The sequence below is a fragment of the Seriola aureovittata genome, chromosome 1 (assembly GCF_021018895.1).
Source record: "Seriola aureovittata isolate HTS-2021-v1 ecotype China chromosome 1, ASM2101889v1, whole genome shotgun sequence".
Lineage (NCBI taxonomy): Eukaryota > Metazoa > Chordata > Actinopteri > Carangiformes > Carangidae > Seriola > Seriola aureovittata.
In genome coordinates this window covers 27,354,143-27,375,533 of record NC_079364.1, presented here as the reverse complement: position 1 = coordinate 27,375,533, position 21,391 = coordinate 27,354,143, and the positions used below count along the sequence as shown (strand labels likewise).

The 21,391-nt window shown below is 41.3% G+C and overlaps 1 protein-coding gene across 5 annotated transcripts in view; it reads right to left on the bottom strand.

Annotated features, from left to right (window-relative positions):
* The window catches only part of kif13ba (kinesin family member 13Ba), a 48,496-nt gene that overhangs the window by 8,512 nt on the left and 18,593 nt on the right, over positions 1 to 21,391 (bottom strand). For all 5 annotated transcript variants that reach the window (XM_056384095.1, XM_056384086.1, XM_056384103.1 and 2 more), the window contains exons 4-35: positions 18,734 to 18,746; positions 18,123 to 18,183; positions 17,880 to 17,972; positions 16,878 to 17,058; positions 15,854 to 15,941; positions 15,248 to 15,382; positions 8,586 to 8,698; positions 8,187 to 8,298; positions 7,858 to 8,070; positions 7,663 to 7,773; positions 7,408 to 7,542; positions 7,061 to 7,191; positions 6,804 to 6,890; positions 6,339 to 6,529; positions 5,963 to 6,242; positions 5,678 to 5,840; positions 5,410 to 5,565; positions 5,021 to 5,170; positions 4,624 to 4,749; positions 4,253 to 4,426; positions 3,922 to 4,079; positions 3,661 to 3,793; positions 3,349 to 3,504; positions 3,148 to 3,247; positions 2,833 to 2,959; positions 2,630 to 2,685; positions 2,320 to 2,444; positions 1,952 to 2,227; positions 1,713 to 1,865; positions 983 to 1,060; positions 817 to 867; positions 507 to 657 (exon numbers count right to left, since the gene is read on the bottom strand). In XM_056384095.1, the coding sequence (XP_056240070.1) occupies positions 507 to 657; positions 817 to 867; positions 983 to 1,060; positions 1,713 to 1,865; positions 1,952 to 2,227; positions 2,320 to 2,444; positions 2,630 to 2,685; positions 2,833 to 2,959; positions 3,148 to 3,247; positions 3,349 to 3,504; positions 3,661 to 3,793; positions 3,922 to 4,079; positions 4,253 to 4,426; positions 4,624 to 4,749; positions 5,021 to 5,170; positions 5,410 to 5,565; positions 5,678 to 5,840; positions 5,963 to 6,242; positions 6,339 to 6,529; positions 6,804 to 6,890; positions 7,061 to 7,191; positions 7,408 to 7,542; positions 7,663 to 7,773; positions 7,858 to 8,070; positions 8,187 to 8,298; positions 8,586 to 8,698; positions 15,248 to 15,382; positions 15,854 to 15,941; positions 16,878 to 17,058; positions 17,880 to 17,972; positions 18,123 to 18,183; positions 18,734 to 18,746 (4,277 nt within the window). The remainder of the gene's footprint in view (positions 1 to 506; positions 658 to 816; positions 868 to 982; positions 1,061 to 1,712; positions 1,866 to 1,951; positions 2,228 to 2,319; positions 2,445 to 2,629; positions 2,686 to 2,832; positions 2,960 to 3,147; positions 3,248 to 3,348; positions 3,505 to 3,660; positions 3,794 to 3,921; positions 4,080 to 4,252; positions 4,427 to 4,623; positions 4,750 to 5,020; positions 5,171 to 5,409; positions 5,566 to 5,677; positions 5,841 to 5,962; positions 6,243 to 6,338; positions 6,530 to 6,803; positions 6,891 to 7,060; positions 7,192 to 7,407; positions 7,543 to 7,662; positions 7,774 to 7,857; positions 8,071 to 8,186; positions 8,299 to 8,585; positions 8,699 to 15,247; positions 15,383 to 15,853; positions 15,942 to 16,877; positions 17,059 to 17,879; positions 17,973 to 18,122; positions 18,184 to 18,733; positions 18,747 to 21,391) is intronic.

The window sequence follows — 21,391 nt, the reverse complement described above, 5'->3', positions numbered from 1 at the left end:
TTAATTTAAAAGCATGTCACAGTAACATGAATTCTGACTGACATGGAAAAGAAATCACTATGAATCAGCTAGCTGACAGAAATAATCAGATTGATCAGACCAGACAAAGAGTGATTTACTGATAAATATGAGGAGAAAGGAGAAAGAAATTCACAGCAGCAGAGATGTACAGACATGATGCCAAAAGAGGGAGGTATGAGGGGAGATATTACACATGATATTTGCTGGAAATGATGGGAACAGAGTGGAAACCCAGCATTTTCTAATGTAAACTATGAAACATGAGATGGTGTAGTAAAAAGGTGGTGTTATGGCAACATCAGACAGAAGAAGAATGGAAGAGGGGGCAAGACTAGGAGGAGAGGGTCTCAGAATTAAAAACCCAGGTGGAAAACAAGAGAGGAAAGAAGGATGGATAAGAGAGTAAAATGGAGGAGTATTGAGGGGGGTCAAAAGGTATTTATGGGGGAGAGGAGAGGTAGTGGGGGTAAATCGAGGAACTTTACCTGGCTCTGGTTCCTGGTTCTGTGGGGGGGTCATAGCGAAGGGAGTAGGGGATGAGGAAGGGGAGGTGGAGTAGGTGGAAGGGGAGGAGGCTGGGCGTGGTAGGGTGCGGTGAGAGGGCATGAAGATATCCTGCTGACTCTCCCATCGACCCTGAGAAGTAGATGGCAGAAAGACGACAGGACATTGGTTTCAAAATAATGAAATGTGGCATCAGAGCTGTAATATGTGTGGAGAACTATACTATATACGATATCTGTACTAGTTTTGTATCTACATGCTGAAGAGTGAACAAAAGGCAAAAAGTGTTACCTTATCATCCAGCAGGCAGGTTGTGGATAAGTCTTGTCTACTTCCAGACAGCTGAGGATAGACAGGGAGTATATTGAGAAAAATTGTATTATGTTAGTGTCAGTATATTTTCATCATCTCATAGTATAGTATACTGGTATTTATTAGTGTTGTATTTGTGTTTTACCCTGTGGACAGAAGGAGAACTCAGGCTGCGTCTGTTGCTCCTCCCTCGGCCAGCCAGTTGCTCCTTCACTGCCACCTCCTATAACACACACACAAAATTTACTTTAATATTTTGCCATGTGTGTTAAAACAAATGCACTAACATCTGGTTTATGTTGTCAGTGTCAAAGGGTACAATCTGCATTCACTTGCGGTTCAAATGACTCTGCAGTAGACACTGGTATTTATTGGCTCCAGTTCGGATCAGCAGTGATACGACACCTCGGTGAACACGGTAATTTTTACCTGCCCAGCGCGGTGCTGTTAAGACAGAGACACTCTCAGCGGAAAGTGTAGCTGCGCTCGATAAGTTTTAAAAACACGCATTCACTGACCGAAGCGTCTCACACAGAGGCTGTGACACTTACAGGAGCACCTACCCGGGGATGAAACATGACAGATACATTTTACCAGCCTGTGTGGCAGCTAATAGCTCATTCTTTGAATCTGTGAGGATATTCCCTCCCCTATATCTGTGTCTGTGTGTTCTAACATTTGATGCTGTTGCTCCCTGCAGTTGTGTGTGTGTGTCCTCAGTCCTAACAGAAAGGAAACTCATCTTGGAGTGTGAAAGGAGTCAATCGCCTTTTTTTAGTGAGTTTTGCTGCACTTAAAAAACCTGCTTATACTCGCTAATTTTGCTTTAAAAATGTATCATGTTTATCTGCCTCAGACTGTATGTCTCCATCTACCTGTCTGAGTCTATCCAGAGTCAGGATGTTCTCCAGGCTCAGGACACTTCGGAGGTATTTCTCAATAGCAGCTTCATCATCAGCTGACTGGCTGTTGTGTGCGCTGGCAGCGAGCCGGGCCAACATCTCCCTGTCTTCTGATCCAGGGGCGTCCTGATGGGACAAAACATCATAAAGATTTGTGTTCAGTAATCCACCCCACTCAACAAAGAATTTCTGACATCTTTTCATTTCCTTACCCCGGGGATGTTGGAGACCACCTCGAATGTGACTCCACAGCCTGGTATGGTGCTGCGGGTGGACATCCTTCTCAGAAAGTTGTGGGCAAACCCCTGGCGGCCGGGGTTAACATTAACGCAGATTCTTTTCCTCAGGACCAGCTGCATGTCAGCAGGATGGCTGAGCTGAACCACCACTCTAACTGTGAGGTACACTCGCTGCTCAGGCCACGCTCCCCCACGACTGAGCTGGGGGCACTCATGGACGGTGGAGTCCCATGATGCCTCTGCTTTTACCTGTGGGGTTGACAAACACAACTGGTGAATTAACCTGTTCCCAAAATGGACTGCAGGAATTTCTCAGAACATTACTGCAGGTCTATCCCCACCTCTCCGTCGTAGTGTTTGACAATTTGCAGATCGAAGAAGTCATCCTCATCTTCTCCACTCAGGGTGGCATCCCAGCCTCCAGCCTCAGGAACCTCAAACTGGTCTTGAGAGCTGAGGTCATCGGCTGAAAAAAACAACAACAAAAACATTGACAAGCACCTTGAGAGAAGAAAAACACTTGATCAAGAACAAATTACTCAACCAGAGAAAATGATTGAGTTTATTCTTACAAAATTATATAATACAGATCACAATACAATAGTAAAGTCACACCATTTTGCTTAGAATCAGTGTGTGGAAGTGACGTACGTTTGAGGTTCAGGAAGAGGACAGGAATATGAGTCTCCATGCCTGGCAGAGGAACCCTGTGAACAGACGTGCAAAACAAATTGTGATTTAAAGGCGTGTTTGTCTGTACCTTTATGCCTCGAAGTGATAAAGTTTGACCAATCATGAGGAAACATTAATTAAATCAAATCAAAGACACAAACACATCCTGACTTGTGACATACCATTCAGCAGGTGCTCCAGGGATGCCGCTGCCAGCAGAGGGCACCATGACAGCGTTTCTTTCTTCTGTCAGAGTCAAGCGCCACTCCAGCAGCTGAGCCTCCCTCTCCATGTCATCCTCTGTCTTTTCTGTGCACACAACAGCGCTCAAACATTAAACACCTCCTTCACTGAAAACCACCTAAATTTAACTGGCTAACTGTGAAGACGCCTGCAGGCTATAGAGGGTGGTGTTACACCTTTTTTAATGTATGTTGGGTGTGGTGTGAGTTTTTAAATGTACAGTATGTGTATAATGATGTGTATTTGTGTCTTACCTGCTTTGCTGACCAGGCTCTGCAGGTGTTGATCGAGGTATTCCTGTCTCTTGGTCAGAGCTGCTAGCCACTGCCGCCGCAAACGTTCCAGATCTCTTTCCTGTCCAACAAACCAGCCAGTTAATCACCTTTGGCTTCAATTCAGCTGCAAGTCGATTTAAGACTTACTGAAAGAACAGAACAGCCTGTAGACAGTGTTACCTGATAACTGTCCATCTCGTCTATTTCCTGGTTTGCTGTGGTGTTTCTGATCTCCACACAGCCCACTGACACTGCAAGCACTATCTCTGATATCAGAGGCATGGTGCCCGAGTCCTGGACTGAACGCACGTCCACCTGGATTCGCCTTGACTGACCCTGGAGATGGGAAGGGAGGGACAGGGGAGCATAACACAGAAGTGTAGAAGACAGGACGTTAGTTTGAAAATATTTAGAAGTTGGCTTCAGCTCAAGTTTGCTGGTTCAACCTGCTGCAACCTTGTTTACTGTGGCTGTGTCAGTGTTCATCCATACCTGTCGAAGCTGGAAGATTCCACCGGTCCTTACATCTCTGGCAGGAACCACTTCCACTGGGACAAAGTCTCCGTTCTCATTTATCTCCAGGATTTGAATCCACAGCTCCAGACGACGCATCACCTCACTCCATCTGCGAAAACGAACATTATCAACACATCTATGAAACAAAAGAGCACTGGTTTTTCATCACTCACTGGATAGCTAGTCTTGCAAGCCAAAGTAAGAGTCAAAGATGAGTGTGTATGTGTGTGTGTATACCTGTCTCGTAGTGTGCGTGTCTTGGCCTGGATGATGCTGAGGTCCCACAGGGCGGGGTTCCTGCCTGCATCTGCCTGCCTGTGTCCATAAACCTCGATGGCAACTGCTCCCTCCGTGAGGTACTCGATGAAATCCTCGGTCACTGACACAGCCAGCTCCTACAGTATCCATAGAGGCCAGTGTCATACCGACAACATATTAGCCACCCCCGTTATAAAAATATCTGCACACAACAATGGTTAACCCAACAACCCATACATAATTCATGAAAGCTTTTAGATTTGTTCGTATAAGCCTCATAAAATTCTTCTCCCTCCCTCCAGCTGTTCACCTTGCAGCTGTCAAACACCACCATGCAGTGTGGGTCTTTGGTGCTGGGTGACGAGGATGATGGGTCGACTTCAGGAGCCACGATGATGGGCTCAGGCTGGTCCCAGAATGAGTACTGACAGAAGACGAAGTTGGACAGGTACTGGGGAAGACCAGTGGCCTGCAGGATCTTAATCTGTAGAGCATACACAGGTCAAAGGTCATTTAAACATATAATGTGCATTGAAATTAAAATACAAAATCTCAATTTTTTAAAATAAAGTAGATTGAGCACTTAGTACGCCCTGAATTATAGAACAAAGCTCTGGGAATGATTTTAAACTACTGACTGTTCCAGGTCTGAATGTAACACACTCTCTCTGATGATCTTACCATGCACACAAGTTTGCGATCTTGGATTTCACCGTCTTGGTTGTTGTCTGGTTCATCTCCTCCAGCCATGTTGTCTTCTAAGCCTCCACCAACCCTCACTACCTCCACATGGAGACGGCCTGCAACCTGGCCACAGGGACAAGAGGGAAAACACAGAAAACAGATGAAGCGTGGAAGATGTCAGCTGGTGAGTGGCAGACTTACTATTTACTCATCCCATTGTCTTTTTACCTCTTTTATCTTTCCCTAGAATTTTGGTATCATTGCATAAATCATTCCAATAACAAGATTATGGTCTCAATGTAAGTTTTGACCCTGACATCTTTCCCTCTCGAATTCTACACAAAATAATTCAATTCTTAATGTGTTTGACTATCAACAGTATGTGACTCCCTACCTCTCCCTTCTGGTTGATGATGGGAATGGCATATTGCAGCTTGACGTCGTAGAAGAGACAGGAGAGGAAGACATTGGCAACGCCGATCAGACTGTGGTTTTCCTGCTCGTCAAAGAACGGGTCAGCTCGACGGAAATATGAGCGCATCACCTAGACGAGGAAAAATAAGAACATTTTTACGACAATTAAGTTTAAGCATGTTTTAATCACATTAGCATCGACAATGTTTATTATCTATGTTTGTTCCAAAACCTGCCCAAAGGGTATGTCCTCATTACATAATTAATAGAGTCATATACTGTATTCGTGTTGTCTTATTGATGGTGCTGTCATAGTGGCCAGACAGGGTTATTATAACTTGAAATGGCAATATTGTCAAGGAAACTCACTGGGTTGTCATGGTGATGGAGGTGGTAGTCCTGCCACTCCTGGTAGAGCTCTCTCATGTCCACCAGACGGTTCTCCATCTTCTCCAAACTCCAGATCTGTTTCCCTCGACAACGACGTCTAACCTGAATGGCTGGTTCACTGAGCACAGCATCCCTCTACACACACACAGACACACACAGACACACACACACACAGAGTTAGGTTATCGCCTATGATAAAAACAGAAGACATAAGACCAGCACATGAGTGTGTTTGTGTGTGTGAGACCTTGCGGTTTGCGTTGAGGTTGTCCGATGGGATCTGCAGAGTGACTCTGTACTCGGTGTGTCGCTCCAGCTCCTCAGCGATGAAACAGGCTTCTTGTACCAGGAGGTTTGCCCTCACTATCTGCTCCCTCAACCTTCTGAGACTCCTCACCAACACCACCTCCCTGCAGGAGGTGTCAGGGAGGAAGGGGAGAGAAGGGAAGATAAAAATAGTAAATTTGCATTGGCTTATCAAAACACAACACGCATACACATACTGTATCTACACACTCACAGACGCTCTCACCTGTCCTCACTCCACTGCCTCAGTCTGCTCTGAGCGCTGGATGAGTGGCTCATTCCTCCTATACTGAGTCTCTCCAGGCTGCGGTAGTGAGACTGCTGTCCTGAACCTTGCTGGCCAGGCGCTGGCGCTCCCGAGGAGCCTGTGGACAGGCGGTCCGGGTTTAGCTTCTTGCGGAGCTGCTGGAGTTCCTGCTCGTACATCTGTCTCTGACGCTCCAGAGCGGAACGCTTCTCCTCTTCATGCTGCCTCTCCAGAGACTGGAGGACTGCCTGCATGGGATCTGACAGGACATAACAGAGATGAGTCAGAAAAGAAAAATAAACAAAGTCATATTCTGTCAGCACACAGATATTTAATTTACCTAACTCTTTCTTACCATTATTCCCTAGGGCTTTCATCATGACCTCTGTCTGGGCGAACTCGTAGGAGAAGCTGACTTCACTGGACACTTCGCTGGCTGTGTCACCATCTGCATCCAGCTGCTCACTGCTGCTACTGTTCTTCATTACACCACCCTCACCCTCTTCATCCTCTGCTCCCCGAGAGCGCCGCTTAGGCAGGTTGATCCTGCAGGTAGGATGTCCAGTTTATTAACTCTGACCAAATGGTATCATTTGGTCAATTTGCTATAAACTCACTGTCAGCAATTAGGTCATATTTGCAACAACTTAAATAATTCCTGTTTGGAAATCCTACATAACACATTGGTCGGATATCACGGAAATCTGAGATACATGTTCAACTTATGCAAAATGACTAAATGGCATAGTGAGTGATACGATATAAAACACTATTAAAATTACAAATAACATACAAACATTTAAGGTTTGTATAAAATTACCTGAAGAAGTGGTTGTTTCCCCAGAAGATCCTGTCGCCATGGTGAAGCTGCAGAGCGCTGGTTACTGGAGAACCATTAACACATGTCCTATAACAGAAAACAGCAGGGACATTAGAATTTACTGTGAAAAGCTAATGCACCAGTGTCTATGTAGGTAAAAGATCCTGCTATTGTTGGTGCGTTGCTCTTCCAACAGAGCTATACTCAGTTAGCTGCTCCACACTGCAACCTGGCTCTTTTATGTTAGTGTGACTTACCGAGCGTTGCGGTAGGGGGTGAGGATAACAGCAGTTTCTGCTGAAATGTCAATGACACAGTGTTCTGCCTGGATACCCATCCCACACAACTGGATGTCCTGAGAATCTGCTGAGCCCACCTTTGTGTGTTCCTGAGACACAACAATCAAGATATTATAAGATGTTATCAGCTGAGAATAAAACATCTATGGCAGCTGAGTTAAGATGTAATGTTTAGAGGCCAGAGACATTGCAACCTGCATCAAACACAGACAGTAAATTCAATTATAGTGATAATAATGCTTGGTATTTTGTGTAAGAGAATAAATAACGAAATATTAAGCATGAGGAACAAAGTGTGTAAGAACCTTTAGGTAGTACACCAACAGTTCATTTAGCGCAGGATCAGCGTTAAGGTTGACAAGAAAGCTCTTGTCATCTCCCACTTTAATCCCTGAGGACTGCAGGGAAATGCCCAGACTCTCTAACTGCTTCTGACGCTCCTACAAACACACAAAGACAACCACAGTGTATGATTAAATATCTAAATGATTTGAAAAAATGCAGAAAATCAATTTAATCATTCAATTTAATCATTCAATTTCCACTTTTGTGTGTCTTACCTGTGCAATCTCTTCAGTTTTGCGAAGCTTCTCCTCCCAGGTGATGGTCATCTCTTGAATCAACTTCTCAGACTCTTCCAGACGCTCCTTTAACTCCGGAGCCTTCAAAGACTGGAGAAAAAAAACAGTAGATGAGAGGAAGGGAAAGCAGAGATTTTTAAAATGCTGATTTCTAAGATTTCAAAGATGTCTCACCTCTGCCTGGGTCAGCTGTACTCGCAGTTTCTCTACTTCCTCTCTGAGCTCCCTGATGATGCGAGCGTTGGGGTCTTCATTAACCACAGCATGGTTGACGATGTTCTTTGCTCGGTCAGCATAACGCAGCGTCGACAGCGTCTCATCATAGTTGTCTGCAGACGGACTCACAGTTGCAACCATCGCTGTGCGACTGTTGCCTCCCAGACAGTCCTAGAGACAAAAAGAGGAGAGAAGCAGGGAGAAATTATAAAAAGAGGGGCAGTCTTTTATAACAAAATAAAGATGGATGAGAGAATGATTTTCCTGTATGTTTATCGTTCATGTACCTTCAGCAGCCATGTCAGAACAGAGTCTCTGTAAGGGACAAACTTGGTCTTGTTCTTGGCAGTTCCCTGTTCAGCCAGAGCCGAGATCACCAGACCCAACGTAGTCAGAGACCTGACAAACACACACATACATACAAAAACACTAAGGACAAGGGCTTTCCATTTTATTTCATGTACCAGCTCATAGGTCGGCGTCACCTGGTTCCTGCTTTAGTGTCTGCATCTGTCTGTTTCTGTGTCGGGATGCTTTTTTAAGGGTTTCAAGGGTTAAAAGTGAAAATAAAGTCACCGCAGTGGGACTATATGCAAGTGAACAATCCTGGGTTAAGATTCAAGTAAACAACCCGATAAACACTCAATCATGGGTTTGTGTATTTGTGTTTCACTGCTTTTGCATACTTGTTGATGTTGCTTCCCTCCTTCAGTCGTTCTCCTGCTGCTCCAGTCTTTGCTGCTCGCTCACTTCCAGCCAAGTCTACCAGACTCAACCGACTCACCTTTTCCCCGCTTGTCTAGAGACAGAGACAGAAACAGAAAGTCAGATTATTATCTAATTTGTAACAGAGAACGGTTATACTGACAACTTCCATATATGTTCTTACTTTCTTACTTAAACCCTGCTGTGTTTCTTTAACTGCAAACCATTGCCTCCGCGGTCTTGCAGATGACTGTTTGATTTTTCTGTTCACATTTTTGTTAAAACAGCTTTCTATTCACCTTGATGGAAAATTCTACACCCACAGTAAACTTCACTCAGACTTTGTCCCTTTTAATATTCTCCGGTTACAACGGGCAATATTTAACATTAAATAACACTGTCCATAAAGAATTATGCCAACAAACTTGAACCTGACATATGGCAAGCATGTTACTTAAAGCAATAATGGCAGCAATAAAGGCAACAGTCATCAGACAATGTTCTGTTTGTTTTGTAGCTAAAAGCATCATGCAGCTTCAGTGGTGGATGGACATGTAGCCTTGTAGCCTGACAAGGTTGGGGATTTCCGTTCTGTCCACTGTTAAATACATGTACAACCAGCTTTTCTTCTCCTTCTAACAATTAACTGTTATGTCTGATTCAGGGTAGCACGCCATATGGCAAAGAGCACTGCAATGTCCAGCTTGATCCAAGGACATACAAAATATCCTGAAGCCACATTGTAGGACATTTCTGCAGATCTGGATGTACTGACATTCCTGAAAGCAGGACTGTGCATCCCCATGGGGTCTGACAAATCTCTGATGGCACATTAATCACCAAAGATGCTCCACATCAAGGCAATCACCTGCTGGGTTTTCAGCAGCCTTAAAGTGAGTATTGCGCTGATTTGCAAGCATCAGAGCAACAGTCAACCGAGAGATGAAAAACAAGCCGTTCGGCTTTATCAGAAACGTCACCTCATCAATCTGTTGATTGCATTTAGGCCAGATTTAGACCCTCTCAGTGTCTTTCACATAGGAGCAAACACTGCATTTCACAAAGCTCTGTTATACTTTGGTTTCACTCTTTCAGTCTCTTGTTGACAGCTTCTCTCTGTGTCTTTCCAACAGCTGTTGAGGATATGGATATCACATTCCCATCTGTACTAGGACAGAGTCACTCCATGCCAAGCGTGACAGGCCAGTAGCTGACAAGGCTGAATGTAACACCTGATCTCCACCTGCAGCCAAAGCCAAACGCCAGCAGATGTGTCCACAGTGGACCTGTTCAGCCACAGTAGTTCTTCAGCTACTTAACTGCATTTTTCTTCAGTTTCTGCTCTTTCCAAATAGTTCAAAGGTCACAAGAAAGACAATAACAAAGCTGAATAAAAAAAAATACGCCAAATAAAGAATTTGCAATAAAGAGTGTTGTGAGTCCTTGTGAAACAGAAAGTATTCACAAGAAGAACAACCCTGTGACTTATGACACTTCACCTCCTTACACTTATTTACTTGTGGAATTATACAAGTTAACAAATAGTAAATAGTAAACAAGTAAACAAATCACGTATCTGACTAAAATTGTGAGTACTGAGATACTGAGTCTAAAGCCTCCAAAGGTTCCAGGAAAAATGAAACCAAGGAACTAAATTAGAAACCAAAAGTGCCTTTTTTCATTTCCCCATTGCTCCTGAAGAACTGTGAAGATCAGGCAAATCAGATCTATGGTGGATTAAAAAACAAACAACAGCAGCATTTGAAACATAGGTTTCACACATAGTAAAAAAACACAGTGTCATCCTGTTATTTGACTTTATTGCTGCATGACACTGTTTGAGTTGATATACAATCAATGAATGAATAGGAAACATGATTTTTATTTATTTATACTTTAGGACACAACTACCATGAAACAAATCAGCAAATCAAGTTGCAATTCTCTCCTTCACTTGCTTTGCTGTTTCTACTGGCGTTCCCCTCCCTCTCATTCTCTAGCTCTCTCTCAACCACCCCAGCCCCTCATTCTCATTTGTTCGTTTGTGTTATCAGCTCATTCGCACTGTTTCTCTTTCTTTGCTCTTCTATTAAAACAAGTCAGGAAGACAACAGCAAAGGCTAACTTTGTTTTTAACATTAATAAACAACAAGAAATGTTGACCCTCACCATAATATCCATAGTAGAGTACTATATTGTTTTACCTATGAAGTGGTACATGAGTTGAAGCAGCAGCATCTGTGTTGGACCAATCAGAAATGGACAGGCCTGCCCCTAAAATTCCTAAACTTTTGGAAGTACTACTCCTGGACCAGGGAACTTTTTTTTTTAGCACCTGTAACTAAATTTAGTCCCTGGTTCCTCCGCTTCAAACAACAGGCTAAGTTGCCGAGTTCCTCAGGTTCTTGGTCCCCTACAAAAGTTCCTGAAGTGGAAGATCAGTTACAGTCACACACGCCTCATTCTGTTGTATACGGTAATCTATTAGTTTGTTTTTAAATATAAAATTTTACATGACGAGTGATGTGTGATGGAAAGAGAATAGTGTAAAATGACTATGTGTGTATATGGGTGTAGGGGGGTTTCCATTCTGCTGTGAAAACAAAGGCAACCTTCTCTTGAGAAATGAATAGTTTTGAACATGTTGAACAACATTTGAATAGACTTCTCAAAAGTTTAATTTCACAACATTAGAATCGCAGATGAAGCAAATGCAAGACGTGAATCCTGAACAGACCCAGTCATGAGACTAACTGACAGAGATAAACCTCAGGGAGCACTGATTCGTATCAGCCTCTTACCAGCGCAGCTTCTAATCTCTTAGAGTAAAGCAAATTATTAAACAAACAAGAGATGTGTATCTGTAACACTGAGCAAACGAGATCCCAAAATAGACCAAAGCTGTTTAAAATTAAGCTCTAAACAGTGAATACATATTCAAGAGAAAGAAAGAGAGGGAAGGCAAAGCTGGTGAATGTGAAAACCAACACATACAGTAGGGACTTAGTATAATTCAATAATGACAACTCCTTATTGCAATGATCAGTGACCAGAGCATAATGTACCATGTGTATGTCTCTGTGTTTTCATTAACTGTATAGGAGTATACCAACTCTTTGGACCTATTGCTATGAATGTGTTAATATAACTGGTGAAATAATGAAAAGGAGAAAATATCAGGTCCTGTACCATCTTCTTGCTTAATAAGGGATTCTGTGACCAGGAGAGCTGATATCTGAGTCAGTAACCAGATCAGCAGGAAGGACATGCAGCTTGTCAGCCTTGGCAGCTTTAAGGTACCAGCATAGAACAAGTGTCAGGGCATCAACACTTTATCACACATGGTAAACAGTCTACGAGTTTAAATTGTAAAAATAATTCCAAGAATACTTTTTAAACTGCGACCAACAGTTAACATTTTTGCCAAGGAGAAAGTCTGGAGAAAGCATGGCAGGGATCAAAATAGCAAACAACTGAGAGTTTTGCAGTAAATACGGCCAAAGTACAGGCCCCTAACTGTAGTGTAGTGTCAGATCGGGACATGTCAGTGAAAGGAAATCCTGTGATGAGCTGCTGAGTTTCAGAATGACTCAACCAGCACTGAGTGATTTTGCCACCTGTAAAAGGTGTCCCTTCACCACAGCTCCTCAACCCCAGACACTGGCTGAGTCATTAGAGGGTGCAGACGAGCCCCAATGCTCTGATCTAGAGTCAGTATTCCTGTAAAGCTGCAGAAGATAAGAAGTTACTGAAGTAAAAGAACCTTAAAGTAATTTTTGAAAGTAATTTCTGAAGTGAATATAACTTTCTGTATTGAGTTTATTCTATTTTAGTACAGGAGAAAACTAACAAGACAAATGTTCTATTTCATATCATTACAAAGTAAAACAGAAGGTCTGCATATAATTAAGGAGTAATTTAACACTATATTCAGGTATTTGAGTTAGTGAATTAAATGTACACTCATTTTAAGGTTACAACTACTGATTATTTTCATTATTGATTCATTTAATGATTATCTGTATTGTTATTTATTAATAAATTAACCTTTTAGTCTCTGATAATTCAGGAAATTGTGAAAACAAGCTTCCAGAGTCTGAGATGACACCTCCAAATTATTTGTTTTGTCTGACCAACAGTCCAAAACCTAAAAATATTTACTTTAATATTAAATACAAATGATACTAAATAATACACAAAACCAGTCACATGCTCTTATGCGCACCCTGTGCACTCAGAGAAGGCCGGTAAAGAGATTGACTTTATAGATTTTGACTATGTTACATGTTTATTATTATTAATATGTTTATTACAACAACTAGTGCAAATAACAAACAATAACGAATCTATAGTAACAAATTGTGCAAAACAAAAAGGTAAAGTGCACTGTAAGGCTGAATGATATGAAAAAAAAAAATCATACTGCGATTATTTTATATTGCTATTGCAATATGAGCCACAATTTTAAAATGTCATTTTCACTGAATAAAATAATTCTGGCAGAGTGCTGGAGAGGTGCCATGTTATCAAAATAGCAGTCCACATTTATCTTTTTGATGATTTTTTCACGGTTTATATCCTTAGGTTAAATTTTTTACAGATTAAGAAATGTGAAACCATCAAATTAAAGATGGATATTTGGTTGTTTACATACACACATACACAAGTATTTACCAAACACACTGGGGCTTACATACCAGCTTGATACTGTAACCAAAGTTTCTCTCTGCCCTGAGGACATTGTTTCATTGTTGAGCAGTCCACTTATCAACTATTGTTTAAAAGGTATTCTGCATACTGTGCACAGCACTTGTTATTTTCCTTTGGCTTCCTCTACACTTTGAAAACAGGTCCAACATCCCTCATAACCGCTGAGTACCACCAAGCAACAAGAAGTGGAACATAAAAACAGGCAATCATATCAAATACTAAACAACCAGCACAACACATAGAATAGCAATATAGGCTATAAACATCATTCAAACTGTAGTGAAATGAGCTGGTCTCTGGTCTAGTGTGGGCTTCAACTGATCAAAAAAGAGTTCCCTTTGAGAGTCCATTTCATTTTTTGGATTTAGAAACAGGGGGTAATAATAACATCAACAAAGAAAAATAAAGAACTGACTCATGCAGTTACAGGACGAATGAGCTCAGTGATTCACTCAGTGACTGCACAGTATACGCATTAGCTGTTTGCTTGATGAACCTACTGACTGACTGACCAACTTAGTGACTGACCCTGGGTGTGTCTTGAAAACAGAGCAGCCTGTATCAGCTGACGAACCCACAGTCATGCCTGTGAATTATTAACTGGATTCGCTAGCAGCAAGTTCGTCTGGAAATAAGACCAAGGAGCAGTGGAGGCTAAGTGGGTCAGTGAGGTTGGACAATTAGTCATTTAGGTCTTTTCTTAGAGTGCCTGGTCAGACAGCTGAGGTGACATCACCCACTGGCATGCAGCAGCAGCTGATCAAAAACTTGCCAGTCACTGTTTGTCCAGTCAAAATGCACAAAATTACACACACAGTTGGATTCTAGGATAACAGAAGGCGAGGGTGAAATAGGGTTTAATATCTGATGATGCACATGATGAATTTATGGTGAAGTAGGAGTAAATGTTACGGTGTGGGACAAGTAGAAAAGAACTTGACTTCTGCAGAATTTTTGCAAATGTTTGAGATTAATTAACCATCTACATGGTCTATATTATAACTGCATACATACTAGAGCCCGACCGATATATCGGTTGGCTGATTTTATCGGCCGATCACAGATATATCTGTATCAGCGCATATATTCTCCGATATGCGCTGATATCAATACTTTTATTAAGAAGCAATAATGCAGTAGAAATGCTCGGGTCAAGTTATATAGGCTGCATTTTATGTATATTTGATCCTTTGTTTTTAGTTAAATATATATATATATATATATATATACATACACACACACATACACACACATTTTTGTTCTCATGTTTTTATTTATAGTTATTTATTTTCATTGTTTATTTTATTTAATTCCCAGTGAAGTTTACCGTTTCAGTGCACTGATGTCATTTTGGACAATAAAGTTTATTGTTAAACGTAAAATATCCTTTCATTACATATCTTTCTATATATATGTATGTATCTGAATTTTTTTACTCTCTAATATCAGTATCGGCCCCAAAAGTCCAATATCGGTCGGGCTTGAATACATACTGTACATATCTTAAACTGCAGAGGTAGCCATTATTGAGTTTCTACAGTTCAATCTGTGTTTGTTGAATAAATGTAAATAAAGGAGAATTGGGTCTTTTTAAAATTAAAGTATTTTAATAGGCAGCAGCATCACATCCATCTTAGGTCCCACCAACAACACCCCCCATGTAGAAACCATGGTGCTCTGTTCTGTTATGGCTGCAGAAGAAGAGCATACACAATCCTTTTGCAGTACCAGAATCAATGCAACACCAACTGTGACAGTAGCAAGCCACACCCACAGTGACTGTCCCAGACCTTCCTCCTGTTGTGGAAGAAGGCTTAGCCCACAACCTCTTAAATATGAATTTCTCATTATATTTTTAGAGATATTTAAACAAATCCAGTGCTTTTAAGTCTCACCCCAGCTTGTGTTTGTGTGTAGTTATCTTATGTCTTACCCCAGACTGCAAGTCCTTGAGTGTGTGTGTGAGGATGATGTTGAAGACAGCGTGCGATCGACTGCTCTCCTCATTCATGTTGGTAGCAGCGACAGTCCGAGACTTATTCCCCTCTGACATTAGAGACTCAATGTCCTGTCAGAACAGAAATCACACACTTTATATACAGGTAATAAAAATCATTTCTTCCCATTTTGATTCTACATGCAGAATTGCCTTTTCAGACTGCTTTTGAGGAACATTATACGGATCACTTGGTTTGACATGTTCTAGGCTTGTTTATATATTTGGTGACAACTTTAATTTATAAACAGTGTCTTTGAATCTCTTAGAAAGCCTGATATAAACTACAAAATGTCATTAATTCTGAAACTTTTGGAACAAACTTCTTTCCAGTGTGGGACTACTAAATTGACTGCTGCCATCATGTGAATAACACTGCTACAAGTTTAAAGATCAAAGTGGGAGGGAATGAAAGTAAGATACTAGATGCATGTGTGATCAGCCAAAATATGATACAACAGTGTCCAGTGGATGCGTATCAATAAAACTGACATAAAAGCATGGTAAGAACTTAAAACCAGTGTGCAAGATAAATATGCTTACCTTGTAGCTGGCCACAGCTAGTCGAGACAGGCCATCCACATAGGGGCCCAAAACTTTATGCTCCCTCACCCTCAGAGTTTGTCTGCCCCTGAACAGAAAATAAAAACAGGTTTAAAAACAGACAAACAACAATGTTGCTAAAACACTATCTATCTGATATATTAGCAGGGATGCAAATATAGACTCGCTAATTCTGGGGACCACTACAACTTTCCCCAGTTCATACAGACTTTGTAAGCACTTGGCTCTCTGACTACAAGCCTGAGAACTTCATCATTCTCTGCTCCACAGCAAAGCCCATATGGCTGTCAGATGGTCTTCTCCTCTTTGGCCCGTTTTACTGAGGTTAAAGGTCACGTGGTGAGTGAAGGTGAAAGGTTATGTTGTCTGGGGCAGCAGACACAGGCTTGTGCCCCTGATTTACTGCTGACCTGCTGGACATGAACTGGCCTCCACCAGTGACTGCAGGGCAGAATGATAATCCTTTTATCCACTGACCACAGCAGCTGGTGATGTCAGAATGAACCTCCAACTTTCTCTGTTCTACCAACTAACTCGAGGCTGAGGACTGAAAATCACTCCAGATACTGGCTGTTTACCTAAGAAGTAGGCTTACAAAGACAGAGCACATATAGACAACATATATTTAAGGTTAATGTCCCAGTGTTTGCGACATTCCAATTCTGGGCAATGAAACCCATGTCCATATGGTACGCATTTGGAAATGAACTTAACATGACTGTGTCAACACTTCAATGCTGTCTCTTTGGTGAAAGGATTTTAGTGTGAATCAGCTGCAATAAGTTGAATTTGCCTTAACAGGATACTAACATTACAAACAGAATCTCCACTAAAAGAATATCAACATCACAAGCATCAATCTGGCTTGTACAAGGGAAAGTAAATACAAATGCAGCAGTTTAAGTGGCTAGTTTTGGAACTTTAGGATTTACCAGAGCCACAATGGCCAACAGTGGGAAAAATCCACTTGTGAAAGTAGTGGAAGATTAGTTTGAGGTCATACCCTTTGGGATCAAGCAGATCCCGGACCTTCTCGTTGTAGATCTCCATGTAGGAAACCTCAACAGTAAAGCTCTCCTCCTCCCGCTGTTCCTTCTGAGTTCGTTCAAACAAAGCACTGCACAGGCGGGGAATCAGACCTGGCTGGTCCCCTGAACCCATCATTGTGTATGACTTTCCCGAACCTGAATACAACACAAACACACACATACAGGCACACTAATAAGTGAAGATTTCTTGTGAATTTAGTATTTAACAGGTGTGAAAGTATTAGATTACGACAAAAACAGTTAGTTTGCCACACCCTCTGAGTCAACTTCATATTCTGTACCACTAATCCTGACTTTTGTGTAGACACTCATTATCATTTACCAGCTCTAACTTGTTACTATTGAAATATTACATCACCATTATCAGTCTTACGCCTTCTAACAAAACAGAAACTTGTATTCTAACCTATACAGATATCTACATCATTTGAGCAACATTGGTAAGTTGTGTTTGGGTTTCAGCAACATTGGCACATCTATCATGCCTATGAAGGTTGAAAACTGCATCTGAGCTTTGGTATTTTTTTTTTGCTGGAGGAGAGGCTTTCCAAGCATCATGCCACAACACATCCACACTGACACTCCTCTTAATCACTACACAAAACGCTTAAGGGCACTTTGATATTAAAAGTTCAAAGAAATTGTTCATTTATTGTGTCCAGCTCCTGTAGTCATGTAACTGGCTCAGTTATAAAGTACAAAGTTGCCACTTTCCTCATGAAGGTTATAATGTTTTATTATGTAGTGTATCCTCATTGATATAAATGGAGTGGACACAAACTCCAACAGTGTATAGTTTCAACAAAAACTACACTATAACCTTCCTGAAAATAGGATTTATTGTAGAACTATTGCATTGGCTGCATTCGTTTTAGCTAAGTGTTCTGTACCTAATAAACTGGCAACTTGGTGCATTCACCTTACACAAAGTAGTGAGGCGCACCATGGTAGTTTACCTGTTTGTCCATAGGCAAAGATACAGGCATTGTAGCCCTGGAAGGCGTTGCAGAGAAGACTTTCCCCAAGGCACTGGAACACCACCTCCTGACCTGTAGACAAACACGTACACAAACACACAGAGCATATCATTCTGTCCAATTGCTTACATTCTCAATTTAACATTTGGAATGAGTGAATTTTAACACATTTCGTTCGTAAGAGTTTAAAAATGTTTACTGGATGTTGGTTAATAACCTAACCTGCGAAATTCTCCTTATCCGTCTCATCCATAGACCAGAAACAGTAATCATAGGCGAAGACCTGGACAGCACATGGAAACACAGGCAAAACAACAGCATGAGAGACACACAGAGAGCACGTCTATGGCTACTTTATCACAGCAACGCTAATGTTAAATAAAGATTTGGATTCAATTACATTTCAACTGATAACATTTACTTTTTCTCAGTCAGCATACTAAACTGTAGGTGTGGTGTACTTAAGTGTCATGTGTTTTGTGTAGCACTGTGGGAATTTTCAGGTGACACAAAAGGCCTTCTTGGCAAATATCAAAATACAGTAAATTAGCAAAAAAAAACAAAAAAAACAAAAAAAAACAACAACAGAAAATAAACACACAGCCACCCAGCAACAAATATTCCTTGAGGATTTAAAACCAATAAATTAAATAAGATTCTTCTGGCAAAAATTGTTTAACAAATCATTACTTTGTTTCACTGCCTGTACGGCTGCACACAGTTCACAAACTGAGTCAAGGAAATACAGCGGCGTCTTTGTTTAACACAGAGATGATTCACAAGCATGGAATTAGCTCAAATGTCTGTGTATGTTTGGGTGTGTGTGTCGTTACCTTGGACTGATTCCTGATGATATTAGGAGGGTCAAGGTCCACAGGAGCATGTGGAAAGAGAGATAAATGACATTTAGTGCACATGTTGGAGAGGATGCAGGAGTCAACATACTTTGAATACTGGTTCATTTTGTTCCATATTGAGAACAGAAATCATTTATGTAGCTTTCTGTGTTTTTTTTAACTAACATCATGAGTCGAAAGTCGAAATTAATAAAACAAAGACAGACACGGAGAGAAAGACACAGCCAGAGCCCATGGTCTCAAGCTTTCCTTGTTTTCACTAGTACACATTTGATTGAATATCAACATCGTGCGTGTGTGCAGCTTGTTTACATCTTGTTTGTCACATATCAAAACCAACTTCCCAGGGGATTTGGTAAGGGTGAATGCCTGTGGATGTCAGGGTAGGCATTCATCTTTGACAGCTGAGGGAGGCAAAAAAAAATCTCTGGGACTTGGATGAATTGTTGTGGGAATGTCTGTGTGTGGGCATGGGTGTGTGGGGGTGACTGGGTGGCGGAGGGGGTTGGTACTGAAATTGGCAGAGGGCTGAGATAGTGTGTGGTGGAATCAGATGGCTCTGTAGAGGGGTTACTGGGTCGAGGTCACACACAAAAATGAACAGACATGTGGTGAAAATGCCTTTGAATGTTTGACATTTAAAAAAAAGGGGGGGGGGGTGCAATGTGCATGCAATCAACACACACTACACACATGAACCCACATGCAAACATGTCCGTATTATGAGCATTTAGCCAACAGCCATGTCCTTTAAAACTGATCTCCTCAGCATACAGACAGTAAGTCCATCTGGCTATCTCTGCATACAAGAAAATGTCAGAGCAGACCAGAATAGGCTCATCTAATTCTAACAATGAGGTTATACAATAAAAGTTTAAAAAAAACACTAACAAAGAATTACCAAAACATAAACCCCTGCTACGAATGCTTATGGCCATGCATATATCTAAATGTACAGTATTTTTCTTTGAGTGAAAGAATATGTCACCAAGCTTAAATATGCTGTTTTCCAGCAGTTTCATGCCTGGGGATTTCAACCTTTTGCCATCTTAACATACTTGCTTCTGATCTGTCTTCAAAAGGTGGAAAAGCACAAAGCCTCATATAAGATATCATGCAGATCAGATCAAAAACATCTCATTTATTGTGTGGTTCACTTAAAGGGCACAGGTTGGGCCCCTGCACAAACATTAATTACCATTAATTCATTTCAACATCCTAACTACCTGGCACCAAGTCATTCAGTAGTGCTCAGCTTATTCTGTTGCCAAGCTCAGCATCAGTCTCAGCATTTGTTTTAACCTACTGAACATAAAATATATGAGGACAATAAATACAAAGTCAAATCAGCACAACACTATCACTGATACATTTCATCTGTGTCTGGGAAATGTGTAAGGGAAACTGACACCATGCTCCACAGTGGAAAATCAACATCATCCACATAACAACTGTTTTGACATGTCAGCGTTTAAGTTATCACCATCATGATTTTTATGATAAGTATCACAACATGGCTCATGAACTATATCTTACCTGTCCAGTACTTTTAAAATCAGGCACTGTAAAATCATTGAAATGTGCTTCAAGCATAAAGTTGATAGAAAAACATAGTGACACTGACTGAAGGTGTGTTTTTTATTTCAAAGCCACTGTGTCCTTTAATATCACAATTTACTTCTGCTGATTCGTGTGATTGTGATTGAGAATAAAACTCAGACATGCTTTCTTGTGATTGTGAAATGACAACTGTCATTAGGGTATTAACATTTGGTAGGTACTTTAATAGGCTTACTGCAATATGACACTGTTGGGATTGGCAGTCCCTGAGGGAACATAGTGTTAAGCCTCTATTTAACAGAGATCCTGCTATATTGTCATTAAGAAGACCCCTCAGACTGGTGAGGCGGAATATAGGTACTACACTGCTGCCTTGAACAGGCCATGTAGAAGGAGCTTTTGTGTTTTGATCCTCCTGTAGGGCTCTAATGAATGGTATTATACATCATGAATTATAAATCATCTCCTGTCAGGTTTTCTATAAAAAAACATTTTCTCCGAAGGTTAAAAAGTCATGCCCTTTTCTGTTCCGTTCTTCGCTTCTTCTTCACAACAAGAAACCTCTTGTCATCTTTCTCCTCCATCTATGGATTGTTGGCTCCACCCATAGAGTAAGGGCAGCTGCCAGTCGGAGACATGCGTAAAGTCAGATGATGATGATAAGACAGACAGACAGACAGACAGACAGACAGACAGACAGACAGACAGACAGACAGACAGACAGACAGACAGACAGACACACACACACACTCTATACTTCTATGCCCATAAGGACCCTCAAATGCATTCATTCCATTTCTTAGTAATGCTGACTATCAGTGCCAAATACCTGACCTGACACCATATCCGACCTCGACTCTGAGCACCAAGCTACATCGAAAAAAAATGTCCTCAATGGATATAAGTATAGGAACACACAAAAACACACACAGACACTCACACACCTGTTTCCTTTTACCCTTGCACATTCTTTATAAACCGCCAAACCTGCAGCTCTTATGCAAACCAACCAGTATCCAGTCCAATCTGTAACACATATTTCACTGATGTTCCACTGCTGATGTGATGCGCTTG